The following is a 22,813-nucleotide window of genomic DNA, read 5'->3' on the forward strand; positions in this document are numbered from 1 at the left end:
AATAAATATAATTTAGCAGGTGCAGGCAGTTCAGTTGTGAATGTGCTGCCACCAGCGCTTCGCGCTCTAGTTGCTCTCTGGGACGCCATGAACGATGCAGAGGAGTTCACGTTTGTCTCAGATAAGTAAGTTGTGAAATTTAAATAAGTAAATACCGTTTTCTCTTTATTATAGCGTACAAACGGGCGTATAGTGACCATAATCTTAAATAAAAAGAATGTTAATAGTGCAGTGGAATTATGGTTCTTCACCGGCTTAAAATAGAGATTATTAACTCGATAACTAGAGACGACGATTCTCCGAAGATAGAGACACGTGTTAAATTCACCAGAGATTCTTAGTCACCCGGTCTGGGATAGCAGTCTAGGTATATTATTCTTAGACAGTCGGATGTTAAATTCTATTGTACATGGAATTCAATTAAGCATTTTGTGTATTCAATACAATTTAGCACAGCCTAGCGTTTCAGCCCTCGGGTACAAATTTTATTTATTACCAGGGTTAAAACGCTAGACTATTTATATTTGTATATATATATTTCTTTCATTATTAAGTTTGTTTGTATTGTTTGTTCGTATGTTTCTTGTGTATTATATGTATATATTTACAAAAAAAATGTATATAAGTATTTATATCAGTTATTTAATACCTATAGTGCAAGTTCCTCTTAGTTTTGGACTAAATGGCGCGGTGTGAAGTATCCCGGGTTATTATTTTTATGTATATATTTATTTATATATGCGAATAATTATATTTTGTTGTGTGCGATAATGATGCAGGCAGCTTCATTGTGATCATAGCGACTGGACAAAAAGACTATAATTATTTCTATGTACTCAATGTATTTATACTAATAACTTCTGTTCGGAAAAATAAAATAATCCAAATGAAGTTATGGTTACAAACTTGTGTATTATGTGATTAATTATTTTATATTGATATAAAATATATATATTAATACATAATATATAAATTTGTTAACTTTCCATTTAAGAAGTAAAATAATCTTTATGAAGCTGGCTGTATTATTTTATTTACGTTTGTACTGATGCGAATGTGTATTTTTGGCGGAATTGAAAATGTATCCAATTTATTAATGTTTGCTCCCATTTATTATTTGTTCTGTATAACTTGTTTATTTTATAGAAACAAAAATGAAGAATCAGAGAAGAACGAAAATGAAGATAAACCATTGAGTGGTATTCGCAACAAACGCGACAGCAAACCAAATTCCAAGACACCCTACTCAGGTTTGTTCTCTGCTACTACTGCAAATTAACTGAATATTTAGCGTTTAACACATTGCCTGAACACGAATATTAATAATATAAGAAAGCGATGCGAACTAGCGAAGGAAGACCTGGCGCTGCGTGTACGTATAACTACAATTGCGATCTCGTATACTTAATATAGGCTTTCTTATCAATTAATATTAATAGAAAATCATATATTTTGATAGTTGTACAGTCGCTTGTAACGTATATGTAATGTTGTTTCAGTGGTATGCGAATTGTGTGGCGGGGCCAGTGTAGCTCCACCAATAGCGGCTCACTTGCGTCAAACTCATCCCGGGTGCAAGCATCCCACCTTGTACGGATACGACCGATCTGGGACTCATCGTCCTATCGATCCGGTGCTCGCGCACGTTGATTTCCCGATGTCCGTTTGTGGACAACTCGCGAAAGGTAACAACTCTACCTTATGTTTCTTTCCTCCAAGTTACTTTTATTTTAATTGTATTTTTAAGTACTTCGCGCTATTTAATATGAGTTCCTATTTAATAAATGAATCTTATCGTTTTTTATTTAATTAAAAATAAAAATTATAAAATATTTCAATTATATCTATTATTTTCAAGATTACATTTATAATACCACGAGGTGTTACCTGTGCCTTTATTTTTTTGTACAAGTGATAGCCTTTCCGCGACCTTTATATAATTTGTTGTCACATAAAATTTATTATCAATAAAATATAAAATTTATTATTATCATCATTACGATCAGTCTGGCTTTTTTATCGTGAAAAGGTAACAAACTTGTGTATTCGCAAATACAGTTCAGCATTTATAATATTAGTATGTATTGACATTTTACTGTTTATTTGCCAGGATATGAGTTATGGTACATTTACTGCGACAAGTGCCGTGATAAGTCACTGAAGGCTGCTTCATCCATAAAACAATTGAAGAGGAAAGTCGTCACCGAACCAGGGAATGAACGCCCTGCTCCTACACCTGAGGTTGACCATAACGTTATGAAGGACAATGCTCTGTTCCTTCTTGATTTGGCGCCACTTGCGCAAGCAGGTCAGTCAGATTCACATTAAGTGAGAATTTACTTTAATGATGGTCCCGTACCTATAATTAGTATTAATTTTCATATGGATGAGAATGAAATGGTGCACTCAGCTGCGCTAACGGTCTACGCTGGCGGGGCACCAGTGGGGGATAATAAGATGAGTATGAGGTCAGGTCAGTAGCCCATTGTGGTGCATTTAACATGAATTTCTCACGATTGTTTCCTGGGGACGACGTGTAGGTCAACATGACATAGTACATTACTAACAATCTCATCCCAGTATTAAAATACGATTTCAATACGCTTCCCTTATCCTGTACAGTATGTGGTAGTTTTGTGTATGTAAGAAAGAAATTGATACCGAAGTATTTAAACATGAGAATGATTTTTACAAATTTTCTTTATTTATCTGTGCCTTTGTACGCTCTAATATTAGAAACAGTTCAACGAATATGTTTCAGTAGAAAACTTCATATAAAATTAACGTTCTTTTTCTTTTAGTAACTTTATATTAAAAAAGCTATATCTGTATGAAGTGACGGGCTCAGGCATACATATTTATACTAACTGCAAAGGAATCACATTACATCATATCAAGTTAATCTTTTTTTTATATCACAATACTACGGCTAGACTAGCCTTTTAACATATGAAATACCAGGGATGTTAAGTGCGATCTGATCCTTATGAAATCCAAATAACATGTAACTTTTCGTCATTAGAGCCGATTAGCATGTTCCCATGGGAGGAAGCAATGGACCGTGGCCCACGGCACTCACGCCGTAGCATTTGGAAACCGGCCCCGCAATTCCAGTGCCTGCGAGCACTGGGGGCGGCCCCGAAACCAGTGATCACTATGGACAACATCACTAAATATTACTCGCTAGGTCGGCCACCACCTCCTACTTCACGCGTAAGTATAAAATTAAAATATATATATATATATATATATATGACGGCCCCGGTGGTCTAGTGGTTTAGTACAACGTTTTATTTCAGATGGTTGCGGGTTCGATTCCTAGCACGGTACAAATATTTGTATTCAAGAGCATGATTGTTTTGTATCCGTCTGGGTATTTTTTTATCTATATGGTAGTATGTATGTATTTATAAAAAAATTGTGTATTAAAATTATTATTTGATATCCGTGGTCTAGCGGTTTAGTACACAGATGATAGCAGGTTCGATTCCTGGCACGGTACAGAAAATAAAAATTCAATAGTATTAACAAAAAATATTACACAGTGTACCATGCATTAGACACACTGTAAACATTTAATCTTTGTGAATATAACATTAATAACGTTCAAACATAAAGTTATGGACGGATTCGTCACTTGAGCATTCCCTATGTGATTTGAGAGCTGGATCTGCGCAATTTCGTCTGCATTACACTTACTTGACATTTATTATTTATTTTATTATATTTCACCCAATTTAATATAGGATCTTTTTAAATTATATATATATTACTGTAAAATTCCAACAAAATCCGTTCAGTAGTCTTTGCGTGATAGAATAACAAACATACAGTGATTAATTATATGAGTAGAAAATGCATCTATCCATACTCACAAACTTTCGCGTTTATTATATTAGTAAGATAAACTATAAAAGTCTATTATTTATATTATTTTAGATGTAATTACTAATTTCTTTGTGTTACGCAGTCCAACCCAATTGGTGGTGGGGAACTACCAGCCGTGAACAACATTCGCGTCCACCGCTCAGTGTCAATGGGCCAGGAGAAAGGCCGAGACCTCGCCAATGCTGCAGGGAAACCTCCCCTCGTGACACCTGCTCATACTGCTGCACAGGATACTCTTTCAAGTACAACTATACTTATATTATTCTTCATTATTATCAACAGTCATTATTATTTACTGTTGTATTTGCTAAGATCATTATACTTTAAAGTTTTTTTAGTTAATTTAATGACGCTCGTATACGTAGGCAGAAAAATATAAAAATTGATACAAAAAATTGACGTTCATAAGCGGCCAAAATGTCCTACATGAATAATTTTTGATTTTTGAATTGATTATTCACAGCCAAAAATTTGATTTATGTTCTTACCAATATTATAAAATAATAACTTTGAAATGTTGATATCTTTGGTTGCACTGCAAAAATTAAAAAATGCTGCCCCCTGGGATTCCCCTCTCTCCGGCCAACATTTTTAGAACATATTAACATACAATGTGCTCAATTAATAGTGTTGTTAATTATATGGTATTTTCAAATACATTGGACACAACAATTTACTTGACGTCGCAGTGGTCTGTTGTCAAAGAGGCGTTATTGATAGGATAGAAAATCCTTTATTCAAATAAACTCAATATCATATTTTTTATTCTACCACTCATTCGGAATGCAGATTCATCTCTAGAAATATGATCAAGAAACTTGTCTGCTGTTCTTTGAAATAGATTATTTTTTTAAATAAATAATTACACAGTAACAAGTTAGAGGCATGCGATAATCAACATAGACAACTCTACGCGTTCATTCTTAGTGAAATCAGATAATATTATCAGCGTTATGGATTTTAAGTTTTTGCACAAAAACATTATTATCGTTAACGAACTCTTCAATTTCAAATTCATCTGCTAAGTTTGTATTTGCCGTCCGCAGAACTTGCCCCCCGGGGCATGACCCCCCAAGTGCCTCCTCCAAGATCCGGGGTGATTTTAATTAAATGAGTGAATGGATTTCAGGCGTCGGTTCATCTTTGTTGGCGCAACCGAGCTCAGCATTACTCCGCCTGGTGGGTGGTGGTGCATCTAAGGAGAATAACGCGGTCTCTGCTTTCGAGCCTTCCCGCGTGGACAGTGCAGCTTTGATGAAAAGTCCAGTCCTCACGTTTGTACAGACGCGACGTGATCTGCATGCTTACAGGCAGAAGATGGATGCTGCCATAAGGATCAATACTATCCGCGAATATGCTTTTGAGGTGAGTTTTGCGTACTATTTTTTAAAACCATTAATTATATGTGGTAATAAATTAATCGTAATTATAATAATATATATAAATCATATTATATGATTTATTTATTTCTCCTCACAAACATAATGACAACAATACATGTAGTATTTTTTATAGTAAAATACTTAAATTTATTATTTTAATCGATTTGCTGTGAGGAGCTGGTGTCTGAGATAGGCTAATTATATTATGTTGTGTAAACAATGTAACATATTGTAATTGTAGCGAACTCCTTGATAGGTTAATATATTTTAAATTTACGAAACGGCAGAAAGGTTAGTTATCAAATACTATGACCCAATGGATTTATAGAGCGTTTAATAATTTTTGAAGATTTCATTTACTTTTGGCAATGTTTCTGACTACCCCATCATCTCGTAGCTTTATTAAAAAATATTCCAACTTTTATTGATTTATTTATTAGCAAACAAAATAGATTACAATTAATACAAGAAGTTAATTAGGATTTGCGTATAGTTTGGTACAAAACTAGATTTTAATCCAACACTATGTATGCTTAAAAGCTAAATTATATAGACGCTTTTAATATACAATGGAGGAGTCTATATAATAAAAATTAAACAAAATAGAAAATAATATATAACTACGTAATACTACGATTTGAACATTATTTTAACAGAAATTTATTTATATAAAAATTAACGTTTAAAATAATAGCTTCATTTTTATTGCACCTAATATCTTATCTTAACGATTTTGTTGCTTTTCGAGTAGAAAAATATATAAATTATTAATTTCAGGCACTAACATGGCTGCTGCGTACTGGATCCCACCCGTCGTGCGTGCATGACGTGATGTGGTGGTTCTGCACCGCATTGGACAAATACGCGTCGATTGTGCCGCCACCACTCGCGTTACTTGCTTTTGCTAAAGAGGTAAAAATGGCCATAAATTTTGTATAAGATACTACATTATTTTATTTTATTCAGGCGATATGGCCCATATTTCCCTCTAACATTATCTAACATACACAAGAAATAATAATAAAATATAAATTTAAGTTGGTAATAAAATAATATGGTCACGGCACTGACGACGGCAATTATAGTAAGGTTTTTTAATCCAGGCCAATTACCTAACACAGCGTTATCTTACAGAATTTCTCTAAGTAAATTATTTTTATAAAAAATTAAGTTAAAATAGTGTAGATTAATAACATCACCATCATTTCAGCCCGGAAGTCGTCCACTGCTACTTCACCTATACGTATAACGCCATTTAATTACTAAATTACTATTGAAAAGTCGTATGTTTATGTTACAATATGTCAAGTATTTCTATTTTTTAGCACTTGTCGGATCCAACCCGGAACTTGTATCCAACAGCATCTGCTTCGGCGATGTGTCTATCCATATGTCCTGGTGGGCGTTCTGCTCGAGGTGTACGAGCTGCCTTCCACGCATTCTTGGGCTCAGTGAGCGCTCTGGCGCCCTCCCTACCACCGGCTAATTCATCAATCCTGCAGGCGATCAGATGCTGGGCACTGAACTTCTCGGCCCATGACCGCGCATTCTTGCACAGGTTTGTAGCATACTTTATTATTTTCCAAATCGATAATCAATTTTAATATGTTGTTTTGCAATTAACATTTCATATTGTATTTCTTTTTTAATGAATTGAATTGAAATCTTTTCTCGAACTTGAGAAAATAGAAAAAGCAAAACTAAGTATGATTTTAATTGTATTGTACTAAATTGATTACAACTGTTAATGCTGCCTGGATTAGATCACAAGTTTTCAGTATGATAAGCAGAATATTATCGCACACTGAAGAGGATATGCACGATGAGCAGATGATCCTCGCCTTACGAGAGAACTACGACACTTGTCACTTCAAGGTATATCATTTACCTAGTTCTAATCCAGGCTAAATAATTCACTATATATGATATGTTTTTTATTGTATTATATTATTATTTGCTAGTCGAGTCGCGCAACTTTGTCAGCGTCACATTTTCCCCGTTTTTGCAACATTTATAATTCCAAGTCCACTCGTATTGGTCGTAGTATGATGTTATATACACATATATGAACAGCCTATGACACTTACATATGTTATATAGCCTATGACACTCACAAATGGTGGCTTTCTATTCGTATAAGAATTTACAATATAGTTTTAGTAGAAACAGAGATTATTCTCTCTCTTACAATCTACCTCTTTTTAATATTTTTACTTAAGTACTATTTATTTATTTTTTTAATAAAGTGCTTAGATTTTAGATATATATACGTGATTGAATATTACATCTAATGTACTTAAAAAACTTAAATGTGGCGGAATGCTTTTTTTCTATTTTTCAATGCACTTTATTTACTGATTCGCTTAATATCATATTGCGCTAAATTATGGATCTTAAATATTTATATTACACATATTTTGAGCAGTTTCTATTACTAATTATCTATTACTTGCAGGATCGAACACTTTATTTAGCAGATGATTATTACATATATGAAATAATACATTAATTTAAATAAATTTAAACTAAGAAGCACACTACTAATGAAAACAAAGAATACACAAACGTCAAAAAGTCATTAGTACTCAGTTAATATTACCAATGGCGATTTTTACATATTTATAATAATTTCCTCCCTCCTCTCCCTACTTATGCAATAAAAATATTAGAGTTACCATAATAATAGTTTGTTTTAATAACTATAATGATAATATTACTAGGAAAACTTCGTCTGGAACTGCGTGGACGTGACTGGATGGTGTGACATCACGGTGTCATCGCGACAAGGTATGGCGGGTGCTCTTACCGACGGCAGCACCGAAACCTTCTGGGAATCTGGTGACGAAGATCGGAACAAGGCGAAGTGGATCCAGATTACTTACGCCGGCGGTACACCTGAAGATCAGCCACATATTATCGCGGTGCACATTGATAATACCAGAGACACTGTGGTGAGTCCTTTATTTTTTTATAATAAAAATAAGGTATGGTAAGGTAAGGTAAATGTCCATCTGGCTGTAAGGGGAAAGTGGCGATAATGTGATTTATTAATAATTGATTGATTAATTAATAGATATTATTATGTGATCACTACCCTACCCCTCATGCGTTGGCACTTCGAGAGAGTTTAAACATATGTATGTACCTTATTACAACTCCTTCACTCTTCAACCGAAACAGAATTATGATTATATATACTATATAGTTGAACTGAATGATATAGATGCACAATTTTGTACAAACTCTACATCTGTTACAATTTAGTATTATATAATGTAAATTCTTCTTAATAACTTACGAATATTATAAACGCAAAAGTTTGTTATTATGGATGTTTGTTGCTTTTTCACGTAGTAACTACTGAACAGATTTTTGTGCACTTAAGAATAATGTAGCTTATATACCAGAATAACACATAGGGTATAATTTGAAAAGATATTATGTAAATTGGGCGAAATATAATGAATATCAAGTATACAGGCTTTTTATAATTAGAATTGTAAACAGGCCAGGGCTCACCAAATGGTATGCGGAAACCATCACCTACATTAATAGGACTAAGGATTTTACATTATAATGTACATGTACACTCCCAATTTAACTCATACTTCTCCATTCCAGACAACTAAGGTATCATGCCTCCGATACAATAATTTCACTGCCTAATGCAAAATTCACCCTATAACCAAGTCACAGCTTACAAAGCTACTTGGCGGACGAAATAACGAGGCTATGAGAATCACGTAGACGAATTCTTATATCCTACCTACCTCTGTTGTACCTATATTGTTATGTAATATTTCTGTATGATTAACATTTAATTTTATTATTTTAGAACAAGACATTATTAGTAACTTACCTGTACGCGGGTGGTTCCGCTGAGATGTTCCACATGCAGGACACAGAAGTGGACTCAAAGTCGGCGGCTTGGGTCTACTATACTTTACCAAGTGAGTTCTAAACTACATATATTCTTATACTTTTGTATACATATTTTCAATAGAGTTAAAAAGTGGATCTAATTTCACCGGTTTTAGATATATGAAGAAGCTCATAAAACATGCGTGCGTTAATAAACGCAAGTAGTGATGTTACATTCCGTAACTGCGCTATTTTCTATTTTCTTTATTGTCAAATTTCGAACAGACCGCGGCGCCTGATACTAGGCAGCACGTCTAAAAAAGTAAAATGGCGGGATAGCAATTGTGTGGTCTAGTGATTTACTACAGTTGGGACTTCAAATTAGGCTAACACGAAAACCCGGGAAAAGAAACACCCACATCAAATCTATGTTAAGGCTACGGTCTCCATGACGTTGACAATGTCTTTGACTACTCCATCCGGAAAGACAGTATGTGGTATTCTTGTAGCTATTATTTCTACAAATAGAGTTTTACATAGACCAACAGACAATTGTGTGGTTTTGTATGTCATTTATTCATTTATCAGCACATGTTTTGGCCGCGTGAATTTTGGAGAAAATATATAATTAAAAAAAAACTTTAAAATATTGCTTTTGTTGGCCTCGGTGGTTTGACCACTAAACCACACACACCACACCGCACACCACTTTACGACCGATGGTCGCGGGTTCGATTCCTCGCACGGCACAAACATTTGTATTCATGAGTAAGATTGTTTGTATCGGTCTGGGTGTTTTCTATATATAATATGTATGTATTTAAAAAAAAAATCTATGTATTTGTATCAGCTATCTAGTACCCATAACACAAGCTTTAGCTATCTTAACTTGGGTCTAGATGGCGCTGTGTGAATTGTCCTGAGATTATTATTATTATTATTACACAGCTTTACTTCCGATGACCGCGGATCCAATTAATAGCACTGTGCAAGCATTTATATTCATGTGTAGGATTGTTTGCATCAGTCTGGCTGTCTTCTACGTAGGTACTATATATATCGGTTTAGGAAAAAAATAAGTATTTAGATCAGTTGTCTAGTACTCATAACACAAGCTCTGCTTAGCTTGGGTCTAGATGGAGTCTGGATGGTCTAGATGGGTGTCTAGGGATATTATATATATCTCCCTTTTACGGGAGTACCTAATACGTTCAAACCACGTGGGTCTTAGCCAAGCGTGGTTCGTTTAAAAGGATAATAGAGGTGATGACGAAATAAATTTTCTTATAATAGGGCATCTCTCAAGAATGACGTCTTTTGTTACATTATTATTATTTGCTGTTTAATATATTTGTGTGTGTTTTTAATGGATTGTAAATGAATGCCAGGAATGAGTTCGTCATCATTGCGTGTACGCTGCGAACTGCGCGGGCCCGAGCCTGCCGTGCGCGTACGCCAAATTCGTGTACTGAGTGTACCCAATCCAAACAACTCACTAGCAGACACTGCTCCGCAAGTAATACATGGCGTTTGCGAGAGTGATGCCCTAAGGGTATTTAGACTCCTAACATCGCAGGTATGTATTACTCAAGCCTTATAACGACATATTTAACCAACATTTTGCCACGAACAAACATATTGTAGAATCACCTACCAGCAGGGGTATTACCGAACCGATGCGATATTGAAACCTTCAAGAAAAGAGTTTATTCCTTATTAAAAGGTCGGCAAAGCATTTGCAATTCTCCCGATATTGCGAATGCTCTCGGACGGCGGTGGTCACATACCACTAAATGAGCCAGAAGCTCGTTTGTGTAAGAAAAAATTACATATTTCATTTTAAAATATTCTACTTCACCGAAAAGAATATTCCGGTAGTGTTTGAGGCGCTATAACGCTATTTTCGATCGAGTACTATAATGAAATGGATTGCTAACAGCACTAATCCTGTCACACTCGGTTCGAAAATACATAAATAGTTATATGACTTATATATTTAAACATAAAATAAAATAATGTAAATGAGTGTCATGGTAGACATTTATTTAAATATGGTTCAAATAAAATATAATATTGTAAACTAGCTGCACAGGGCCGAAAGTCGTAGAGATTTTTGGGACAGGCATTTATCAGCCGCGTCCTCTTCAAAGCTGAAACGATGATGATGATGATTGTAGAGCCGGATAGTGTGTTTGTTTGGTTAAACGTGCAAATCTCAGAACTACTGATTTGAGTTGGAAAATTTAATTGAAGAAACATAGTCCCCTTTTATTGAGGAAGGCTATATCCAAATGAAAAATGTTGCAAAAAGGCCAAATATTTATTAGCTCTTTCTTCTGAGACACAGACATGTCACACAGGTCAGCTGTTAAGTAAACCAATGTTTATTGAAATTAATGTTTTATATAATTAATTTCATTAACATCTACTATTATTATTGCGAACATTTTTCTAATATATATATTGTTTTTAAAGGTATTCGGTAAACTGCTCGATTGGGATGAGAGTGACAGTGATTCTATGACTGAGGGCGCTGTGGGCGGGGAGGTAGCAGCCCCTACTGAAGATAGCGACCTACGCGAACATGTCGTCGGGATATTGTTTTCCGGACATAAATTTACATCTTTACAGCAACAGGTTGGTAAATATGTTCACATGTATTTTTGCTCTTTTCTATGTATGGCACGTACAAATGCACACGTGTTTATGTGTAAAGTTTTTTTCAGAATTTCTGTGAGAATATATTTATTATATTATTATACAATTAAAAATATTTAGAGTGGTCATGCCAATTTTTATATATATTATGGCGATATGTATGTGTGAAAATGTCTCAATAAATATTTCCATCAAAATTATATACTTACATACAACGTAACGTGGTAAATTAATTTCTTTTTATTTATATATATTTATTTCAAGTGGTATATAATTTAGACATACTTGTATACTGTTTGTTGATATCAAATATACTAATATATTACTACTATAATAGGTATATACTAATACTATAAATGCCTCTCCGGCTGTTTGGTTGTTACCTTTTCACAATTAGGAATTTAATGAAATTTGATATGAAGATCAATTGTATCAAGAGGACGTAGATTAACTTTAGCTTTCATAAAATTAAATAGGGTTTGAAGGTTCGTGCAGTCGAAGTCACGGGTAACAAATTGTTTCTTATTTATACATATACCTACAAATACAATGTTTTATGTACAACATATTTTTTAACTAAAAATGAACAGTACGATGAATATTGCTATAGAATAAACGACTAGTATTGTTACATGGACCTGATTTCATATTTTTGAGGAGTGGGGACAATAATTGAAAGAAACTTTTTAATATGAAACGGAGATGACGAACGCATAAGGGTTGGAGGTTGACATACTACGCATCCCCGAATAATCAGATAAACGGAAGGCGAAATCATTATTATAATGTTTTTATTAAACCTTGTTAGGTGATGTCACACATTGTCTATGCAATTGGTTGCGAGGCAACCCACTTCCGTGACGACTGGGAGACAGCATTGCTATGCGCCGAGGCAGCTGAGAGGACCGCCGACGATACTGTCCTGCGGCCCCAAACAAATACTCCGGATAATTATTGCTTCGAAATGTTATCGATGGTAAGTGAATATACATAATAATAATAATAAGCTAAAAATTATCTAATTATACAGAATTTCAAATTGACCGAAAATACAAACCGACTTTGGCACTTATGAAAGGTAACAATAACCCAATTACCCTAAACTTATCAGGAGGATACTCAACGACGTAAAAACATAACTTAGTTATGTACTTGGCTTAGACCTGTACATAGTAAAATAATATTATATACACCCCAGACCAATACTAACAATCATATTTGTGAATACAATGATTAATTGCATAGTTTGAGGAATCGACCATGCGAAGTATATTTATGTCTATAGTAATATGGAAAGAGTGTTCGTTTCTTTATTAACCTGACCCGACCTTAATAAAGAAAACTATATTAAGGAGATGAATTTAAGCTATCTTCTATATAAAAAAGCATTTAAACTCATAGGTAACAAGGCTAAAAGTATAAAACTATATATCCAGTTCGTCAGCAACATATAATATGTGAACTATCATTCATCTTTGTGTCTGTGTTTAGTTGCTGGCTTTGAGCGGCAGCGCTGTGGGCCGTTCCCACCTAGCTCAGCAAACTGAGCTGCTATCGGACCTGCTGGCTTTGCTGCACACCGGCAGTGAACGAGTACAGCGTCAGGTATTATATATATTTCTTTCATTTATAATAATATATATATATATATATATATGTAATCATGATGTTATACCAGGTGGGGTAGTTAGAAGTGTTGACAGTACGTCGACGTTGTGATAACCGCAACACTTAACATGGCCAAATTTCGCTCGGTGTATTTGAGTACAAGGTTGCATTATTTATATATACATAAATATTGTATTCAATTGTATATTGTTATATAAATATATATGTAGTCTGCGTGTTTAAGTAGCTTCCAAGCCTGGAAGTATTATTTATCGAAACTCATCAAGCAAGCAAGCACACATGACGGAAGTGTGGTGGCCAAACCCGTGGTCTTTGTCTCACTCGGCGGGGTAGTTACCAGCAGAAAGGAGAGGTTGAGTGGGTTTTTCTCACACACAATTATTATTGTTAGATTGTTTTCCATGACTTGTTAGTCTCATGTGATTTAGTGTTACTAGTCCACTTTAGCACAGCATTTCATTTAGGTTTCTTTCTAGAAGGCTCCATGCATTTTGTTATTGGAAATGTTATTTTTATATATATAAATTATTGTAAATTGTATAATTTTTACAAGTTTGCATGTAGGTACAATGTTTTATATGTATTCAGGTGATATCGCTACTACGCCGTATCATAACTGAGATCTCACCACAGAGAATGCTAGCTGCGGTGAATTACAAAAATGATCTAAATTCAAGGTAATTTTTTTTTCTCTACAATATTTTTAAATCCATAAATTTAAAGTACAGCCACAAACATAATAAGTTTTTGAATCCGTTGGCGGAAACTAGAACTGACTCCGCTATTTTGAATTATAATATTGTTGTTGTCCTACGCAACAACAGCGACGCTGTCACGTGGTCAGATACGTTTGTGGAACTGAATGTGATATTACATATATAAGTAAATAAAACATTTTTATAATTGTATATATAATAATATAACATACATATTGTATATTTTATGTATTAAATGATGAAAACCTTTATAACATCAGGTAGTAATTGTAAAAGTGCGAAGAAAGAGGGTTAAAACAGCTCTTCTCTTCACTTATTTCCTATTTAGAGCTTAAAGACTAATATATAGCTACTATTAGGAGTATAAGAACAGGAAGATATATATAAATTAATTGCATTTTAATTTGCTATTGAACATTGTTTTTTTTTAGTAAGGTTTGATAGTCGTGATGCGGTCGACTGTTATTAGTTAAAATGTATTTATTTGTGTACATCTACTGAATTTTCCCATCACTTTTGATTGTATTTCGACAGGGTCACTCTACTTGACCATCTCGTAGCGTATCTAGGAAAAGCTATGACTATACAAGTGAAGATAAAGGGTTTGGGCTCCGTTAGCGCCAAGTCCGTAACTATGGGTACCAGCATGACTGCTCTGCCGCCTGCTATGTGGTTCATGAAAGGGGAAACCACTAAGAAACATGCTCATTTAGTATCCAAACTACTATCCGATATGGCTGAGGTATGTAATAAATGAACTGATACCGATTGATATATTATATATAGATATACCGATGATACTTAGTTAATTTATATTTATTATAATATCTTTCACTGTGTTTTAAATATATAAAGAATAGTGCGCTGGAACCTTCTATTCAAGAATGATCTTTTATAACTACTTTACCAATTACTCTACACGCACAATGGCCCAAATGAGAGGCAAATTGTGGAAAATAGAGTCCACATAACATTACAACTACTTCGCCAACTTTTATGTAATACAGTGACCCGACCTGTTCATTACTTATAATAAAATATTTGTTTTGTTCTTGTAGTCTAAAACTACGTAATCTATATTTTAGTTTTATATGCCTTGTTCTTAATCTCTCTGATGTAAATCTTCCTTTTCATGAATTTCTGAATGCAAACAGAATAAGTTGTCCCATGCTTGGGCACCTGAGACACGCAGTGCGCTTTCCAACTACGTACTGCAGCTGGGGCAATTCAGCGACGAGGAACGCGATTACGAAAAATGTGTACACTCGCCCCCTATGTGGTTGGCACTGGCTGCCCTCGCTGTCTGCGAGCAGGCTCAAGTTGAGATGTAAGTAAAACCAGCATTTTTACCACAAAAAATCTCAAATCGTTAAATCATTACTTTCTCAAGCCTTAACAATCCGATAAATAGAATTCTAATTGTCTAAGGTAACAATACATTAAAAACTTTGTACTTACGTCTATATAATGTATGGCAGTTAAGCATTTGTTTTAGTTAGGCTCAAAAAGATCTGATTCCAGAGCCATAAAACGTCACGTATAAAAAATAATATGTAATGTTTTTTTATGCAGTATAAATGGCGTGGGTGGTGACAACGAACCACGTTTGGAAGTTGTCGAAATTCGCCCATTCTGCTCAAACCACGACGATGGGGCAACTTTGGCCATTGTCGAATGCCGATGCTGTGGATCGCTGTGCGGTGAATGCGATCGCTTCTTGCATTTGCATCGCAAGGCCCGTAATCATCAGAGACAGGTGATTATTATATTTATTTATTATATACTTAATTTAATTTCTAATTAATACTATTATCCTCTTTTTCATACACGTATGTATAACACATCTAGTTAGAACGCTATCCTATAACATTTTCTAGGTTTACTGGAAGAAATCTTTTTTTAGGGATATGTGTGTGTACAATAAAGAATAAATTATCTACATTTGTTATACATAAATAAATACTTAGACGCAAGTTTATTTAACTTTATTCTATTTAGATACTAAATACCTACTTTTTGAATAACTTCGATATTTGGCGTGAAATTGAATAGGTTAATGATTGGATCAGCACCACACCAATATTTAATGATGTCTGGAAGAGATTGCTTAACAATACGACCATCTTTGTACTAGTACATATGAGTTGTTCACATTTTCAGTGTCCAGTGTTATAAAATTAAAAAAAAGTTGTACATATAAATATCTCATTATGTATTTATTTATTTATCTATCTGAACAGCTGTGCAAAGAAGAAGAGACCGCCATTCGAGTTGATATCCACGAGGGCTGTGGCCGTGTGAAACTCTACTGGTTGCTGTTGTTAGTGGACAGGAAGACGCTGAAGGGTCTGGCGGAGTTTAGAGAGAAAGAGACCTTATTTGATCCCAATACCGCTGATTTGAGTGATGGTGGCGTGAGCACAGTAGCTGTAGCGGGTACTTGCCGATTCTGCGGTTCCCGAAGCGCCACAGGTCTATTGGCTATAGGAAACGTATGCTCTGATCAGCAATGTCAGGTAATTATGATCTATTGAATTTTAAACTGCTTTGTTCTTTTTGCTAACTCACCTAGCAGCCAGAACCCAGGATACAGCACCATATGATGATTCTGAGCCGGGTCTAATTTTTTCACTGATTTCCTATAGGTTTAAATTGTTATCAACTTATATTTAAAAAAAGTTCTTGAAGAATAAAATAATTGGATGATTATAAGGTGGTGGGTTATACAGATTACATGTTTTTTATTTTTAGTGAGATTAACTACTAGAAAATTATTTTTATATTAACTGATCCGCGCAATGTCGTCTGCATCACATTTACTTGTCATTTATCATTATATTTCGCCCAATTTGCATACTATCTTTTTAAATTATGACAATGTGTTATTCTAATGTATAAGCTATATTACTGCAAAGTTTCGTCAACATCCATCCAGTTGTGTTTGCGTACTGGAGTCAAACATCTATCCATACTCACAAACACTCACGTTTATAGTATCTGTAAAATTATGTATAAGGATCTTATCATGAACTTCTGCAGTATGCAATTCAGATATTAAATCCTGCAATGCATTATAACAGGAGCACGGCCGTCAGGCTTGTAACCGTGTGTTGAGTTGCGGCCACATGTGCCGCGGTGTTCGCCACGAGCCGGAATGCTTGCCGTGCTTGTTCGGATGCTCGGGTCGTGCTGACGCGACCCCACTGCGTCAAGATGCCGACGATATGTGCATGATCTGTTTCACAGATCCTCTGCAAGCTGCGCCCGCTATACAGGTAAATATATATATACTACTAATATCCTTGGAAAATTCACAGCGTCCCAAGCTAAACAAAACTTGTGTTAATAATTATAACCATGAATATAAATATTTGTTCCGTTGTTTGTCCGAGTCGAACCCGCGGCCATCGCAAGTAAGACGGTGTGCTAAACCGCTAGACCACCGGGCCGTTAAATATATCTATATTTATATATTAAAGGGGTTAAACAGGTATGCGACTCACCCGAAGGTAAGTGATTGCCGTCGACCATAAACATCCGTATATCCAAGTGCGTTGCCAGTCTTTTAAGAATGAATAAGCTTCTTTATTGAAGGTTTCAATATCTTCCACAATGTGGTTATGCGTTCCAGTTTCTGGAAACGCAAGATGGAAAACCGTTATCCAGATATATATAACATTTATTATCTTAGGAGAATAGAGAAATATTATTAATTGTCTACGTTTGGTGACGTATTTACTAGCTATATTCGAATCCAACGTAACCGGAGAGAATCTATCGCCGTCTCAGTATATTTATTTGATTTGCTGTCTGTATTCACATCACCAATGAATTGGTCAGTAATGTAACTAATTGACACATTACTGACATGGCTGCAGTTAATAAGATTGAATATATAATGATATTATTGAATTATACTATGTGACATTATTATTACTATGACTTTTATTATAGAAATATTCATAAAGTAATGACATAGACTAGGAATTAACTTTTATATAATTTCCCAGCTGCACTGCGGACACGTATTCCATCTGCACTGTTGCAAGAAAGTGCTTACCAACAAGTGGAATGGGCCGAGGATTTCATTTTCGTTCGCCCAATGCCCCATATGCAAGGTAAGTCATTTTTACTTTTATGTGACTTGCTGCGACGTAATAATTACTGTATATAATATTATTGTGTGGACATCGAATTTGAGCTATGTTTTGGAATTTAAACTAGTGTCTTAAAACGACTACTATGACCGTCAATAACTTTGATATACAGGATGACATAGATCACTGGGCCCTGGAGGAGCTTTTGCAACCGATACAGCGTCTGCGTGAAGAGGTGAAACGCAAGGCCCTCATGAGACTCCAGTATGAAGGAGTAACAGCACCTGGTGGAGCTCGCGGCAAAATGGCCCAAGATCCAACTACTTACGCTATGGAAAGATATGCTTACTACGTGTGTCACAAATGCGATAGGGTAATATATATATTCTTATAATTTATATATAATACTAGCAGTGACCGCGTTTTTACCCGCGCTAAATTTCAATATAAAATATAGCCTATGTATTCCGATGCATAAGCTAAATTACTGTAGTTTCATCTAACTCCGTTCAGTAGTTTTTGTGTGAAAGAGTAACAAACATCCATACTTAGGAACTTTCGCGTTTATAATATTATTAAGATTTATGATATGATGTACTTTTACCTGATTTTTATTGAAATGTAGATAAAACTGACATCAAAGTGAGCTAGGTGGCGTAATAATAACCGCTTAATTATTAAAAAGTAACACTAATTATTTATCTTTATGCTAGGTTCTTTTTTAAAGTAAGGAAGCATCTAATACTTATATTTACTTTCCATTACCTGGAATTAAATATTGTTTTTAATGGCCACTAGTGAATCCATTGCTAGCAATGTATGGTACATTGCCGGGACAAACTCAACTGTTCCCCCTTTGGAGTCTACTATGATTAACTAACCTGACTCATGCTAATCCTATCTTGGTTATATTTGATTTGTTGTCTGTGTTCACACCACTAGAGAGTCTGTCAGTAATGTATATACTACATGGTTCAATTTAATAAGATTAAAAAATATAATAATACAATTTAATCGGCAAATGTATTATGTGACATTTTTGTCCGATCATCCTGCACTGGATATTTCACTACGTACACCATTAGTGCTGGCTGGTACACCATTACATGGTCACCCATAAAAATCTTGGTATACTAGGTTTAGTAGTTTAGTCTTATATACTAACCAGCCTGCTCTCCAAGGTACGCTATTAGTGCATTGTCATTCATAAAAAAAAACTGTCACTGGACCGAGACTAGTACTAGTATACTGGGTTTAGTATATAAGACTGACCTTTATAAACAATGTAGGCTTACTTCGGCGGACTGGCCCGTTGTGAGGCGGAGACCAATGCCCGCTGGGAGCCAGCCGAGTTAGTCTGCGGAGCCTGCAGTGACGTCACCGGAGCCAGGACCTGCCCCAAGCACGGAGCCGACTTCCTCGAATACAAGTGCAGATATTGCTGCTCGGTACGTATATTATTATATCTTACTATTCTATATTGGATCAGCTTCTGCATTTAGCCTCTCGTTTAGACTGTTTTACGTATAGAACCGAAGCTACTAGAAATGATGCTCTTGGAAGCGCAAAAGCTATCATAATATATGTAATATTAAATTTGGAACTCTGCACATGGAAGGTGTACGAGGAAAAACTATCATTACGGGACTTAATCAACGTAACTGTTATTAGTTACGTTGATGTTAGTAGTAACTTTAACCGAAAACAATTATTATTTGAAATTTTGTTTCTTTAACTGTGCAAATATTCGCGATAATCTCAGAAACAACGTAACCGATTTGTGTGCTATATCTGTTAAAGTATTATGGGGGAATTATAAAAGAAGAAATGGATGAAATGTGTAAAAAAGAAAACGAATAAAATACTATAGCTGATAAGATACCATTATAAGAAAAGGATGCCATCTATGCCAACCGCAAATAATGGGATAAAGGCAAAGTAATGATGAACTTAATGCTACAATATGCATTTCAGTTACATAATAATGTATTCATATATTTATAGTTAGTATGAATCACTGAATTAGTTTATTGATATGTTGTAATATGTAGGTGGCGGTGTTCTTCTGCTTTGGGACATCCCATTTCTGCAACTCCTGCCATGACGATTTCCAGCGCATCACCAATCTCCCTAAACATCAGTTGCCTAAGTGTCCTGCAGGTACTTAACTTATTTTAAAATAATAGATAAAATAGAAGTTTGCTTCTAGTTCTGTTAATTGTTTGAAATTTTCATATTCCTGTTACGCAATGAAATGTATTGATGTTTTAATTTAATGCAATCAGTAGTTTACTTGTCCAAAGTGTGTTTTCCAATAAAAATATATCATGATTCGTGTCGTCAATACGAACTAGCATTTTTCTGGAGATGTTTCATAGTTTTAAAGAATTCATAATGCATTTATGAATCTTAACTTTGTATTATTATGACACAAATGTTAATAATAGAAACTAACTCACAAATCACCCTCTAGTCTCAGTCTAGTCATTGCTTGTTTTATGTGTACTAGATAACTGTAATAACTTATTTAGTAGTATTTGTTTGTAAATATATATATAAACACCCAAACCGAAACAAACAATCATGCTCACTAATTAAAATATTTGCACCGTGCGAGGAATCGAACCCGCGGCCATCAGAATCCGTTAGACATGTTGCTTTAATATAAATTACTTTTATTCTATATAAGTTTCTTATATAAATGTTATATTTTAGGAGCCATCTATAAATTAATTTACAAAAAATCATTCTTTATTATCCCGCTCACTTGTCATAGTCGGTCACATTTACGAGACCTCTAGTGTGACGAACAAAAGTTCATATTTAAAAAAAATTTACATTTTTAAACTAATGCTATTTGCGTTTATAGATAAAATTTAATATATTTAGGTGTTTCATATACAGTAGTAGTAGTGGTGTACATATACAGTCGAAATTCAGGACCGCTCTCTTACGTTGGTCTCACATTGTCGACTCCGTATTAATAAATGACTTCTTATGTGTTTATTAATTGTGGTACAGGACCAAAAGGCGAGCAGCTCCCTGGGACACCAGAAGCCTGTCCCCTCCACGTAGAGCACCCTGCTACCGGCGAGGAGTATGCTCTCGGCTGCGGCGTCTGTCGCCACGCGCAGGGATTCTAAGCGACACTCACTGTGACCTGACGCAATGTTTAACTCGAGTCTGCTCCCCGCATCCGTTACTTCCATCTTACGGCTATTCCCAGTAATATTCTTAATAGGACACAGACTGCTCACTATTATAATTTTATTCTAATTAAGAATCGACGGGCTATATATTAGGGAGATAAAAAATTTACCAATTGGATATACCAGCTTGTTGTAAACTGGCTGGAAAATTTGTATACTGTATAAAAATGGTAATATTTTCTATTATATACCAATGAAATATTTATTTGTAAGTACTCTAATACTATATCATAAGTTTCTTGGAACGGCCATTACAAGTGTATTATATTAATTTTATGGATCTAGTTCAGTAATCTTTAATATATTTCTGACTGGTTCAGTTTAATTATTAGGGTATGTACTATGTATGAACATTTTGTTGTGTGCTATATTGTAACATGGACACGTTACGAATATGTTCTAGTTTATGTTACAAAGTGACGAAATGTTCATATGCGCACGCATCCTTAGCGTTGGAAACAACGCTTCATTCAATATGTAAATATCATTCACAGTAGTATTGAATGACATGAAAAACTATATCAGCCTCTTGAATTATTAATTTAATTATTGAAAATTATCATTAATAGATAGCACCGCGTAAAACTACCAAAATGCTTATAAAACTTCACTTCGTTATTTTCTATCGAAAATCAGTCCGTCCCCTATTGACATCTTACTACGAAAAATCTTAGGGTATAGTTCACAGCTTGATTCCTGTAGATCTACCTACAAAAGAAAAATCTGTCTAGTCTGTTCTTAGACTCTTTAATAACTCTTATTTATGGGTAGTTATAACAATATCACGTATATAGGTGATTATACTATCTTACTTTAGTGCAGACGAGCGTTGCATACTTATTGTTCGCTTAAATGCGTTCGTTGTGACGAGTGTTAAATATGATACTCGTGATTCGTGTATTACACGTTTCATAACACACGTGTGGACGCGGCTCCATCTATAATGTCACCATCTTACTGCGTGTATATTTAGTAATCAATCTTAATTCGTCTTTTAATTGTAATAGCACAATATGTACTGCTATTTTGTTATAAGATATATCCAAGACTGTTTATTAAATATGCCAATTACAAGAATATACAAGTTGTGTTGCTTGTATAAAACATGACTTTTACACGTCTACATGTCGCGACTACTTTTACCAACGTTAAAATCGCAACAATCGTCGTGAAGACAGACATGGAGGATTCAGCTTGTCAAAGCTACTTACTGCAGACATTCGTAGTATCGTCATCGTAACGATTGATTCAGATAGTGACCGGTGAGACACAAGTCTCTACCAACAAGAAATAAGACATTAGCCAGGCTTAGTCTATAGGGTTTTATTTAGAGTTCTCTTTTGTTTGCACTGGTGTTATGTGCTTCGTTCCCA

General features: G+C 34.8%; 1 protein-coding gene across 1 annotated transcript in view; it reads left to right on the forward strand.

Moving 5' to 3' along the window:
- Positions 1–21,774, forward strand: part of LOC131853083 (E3 ubiquitin-protein ligase MYCBP2) — a 134,464-nt gene extending 112,690 nt beyond the window's left edge. Inside the window, exons 48-74 of the mRNA XM_059203893.1 lie at positions 17–125; positions 1,147–1,250; positions 1,500–1,685; positions 2,111–2,308; positions 3,023–3,213; positions 3,971–4,130; positions 5,018–5,253; positions 6,048–6,182; positions 6,596–6,828; positions 7,034–7,145; positions 7,991–8,221; positions 9,106–9,220; positions 10,520–10,707; positions 11,607–11,768; positions 12,598–12,765; positions 13,281–13,394; positions 14,007–14,095; positions 14,669–14,876; positions 15,289–15,461; positions 15,707–15,890; positions 16,375–16,650; positions 17,215–17,409; positions 18,145–18,252; positions 18,404–18,604; positions 19,521–19,679; positions 20,283–20,391; positions 21,253–21,774. Coding sequence (XP_059059876.1) covers positions 17–125; positions 1,147–1,250; positions 1,500–1,685; positions 2,111–2,308; positions 3,023–3,213; positions 3,971–4,130; positions 5,018–5,253; positions 6,048–6,182; positions 6,596–6,828; positions 7,034–7,145; positions 7,991–8,221; positions 9,106–9,220; positions 10,520–10,707; positions 11,607–11,768; positions 12,598–12,765; positions 13,281–13,394; positions 14,007–14,095; positions 14,669–14,876; positions 15,289–15,461; positions 15,707–15,890; positions 16,375–16,650; positions 17,215–17,409; positions 18,145–18,252; positions 18,404–18,604; positions 19,521–19,679; positions 20,283–20,391; positions 21,253–21,374 — 4,466 coding nt within the window. The 3' untranslated portion in view covers positions 21,375–21,774. The remainder of the gene's footprint in view (positions 1–16; positions 126–1,146; positions 1,251–1,499; positions 1,686–2,110; positions 2,309–3,022; positions 3,214–3,970; positions 4,131–5,017; positions 5,254–6,047; positions 6,183–6,595; positions 6,829–7,033; positions 7,146–7,990; positions 8,222–9,105; positions 9,221–10,519; positions 10,708–11,606; positions 11,769–12,597; positions 12,766–13,280; positions 13,395–14,006; positions 14,096–14,668; positions 14,877–15,288; positions 15,462–15,706; positions 15,891–16,374; positions 16,651–17,214; positions 17,410–18,144; positions 18,253–18,403; positions 18,605–19,520; positions 19,680–20,282; positions 20,392–21,252) is intronic.
- Positions 21,775–22,813: the final 1,039 nt, after the last annotated feature.

This window comes from Achroia grisella, unplaced genomic scaffold (assembly GCF_030625045.1).
Source record: "Achroia grisella isolate CSIRO2021 unplaced genomic scaffold, CSIRO_AGI_Agris_v1 utg874, whole genome shotgun sequence".
In the NCBI taxonomy this organism is placed as follows: domain Eukaryota; kingdom Metazoa; phylum Arthropoda; class Insecta; order Lepidoptera; family Pyralidae; genus Achroia; species Achroia grisella.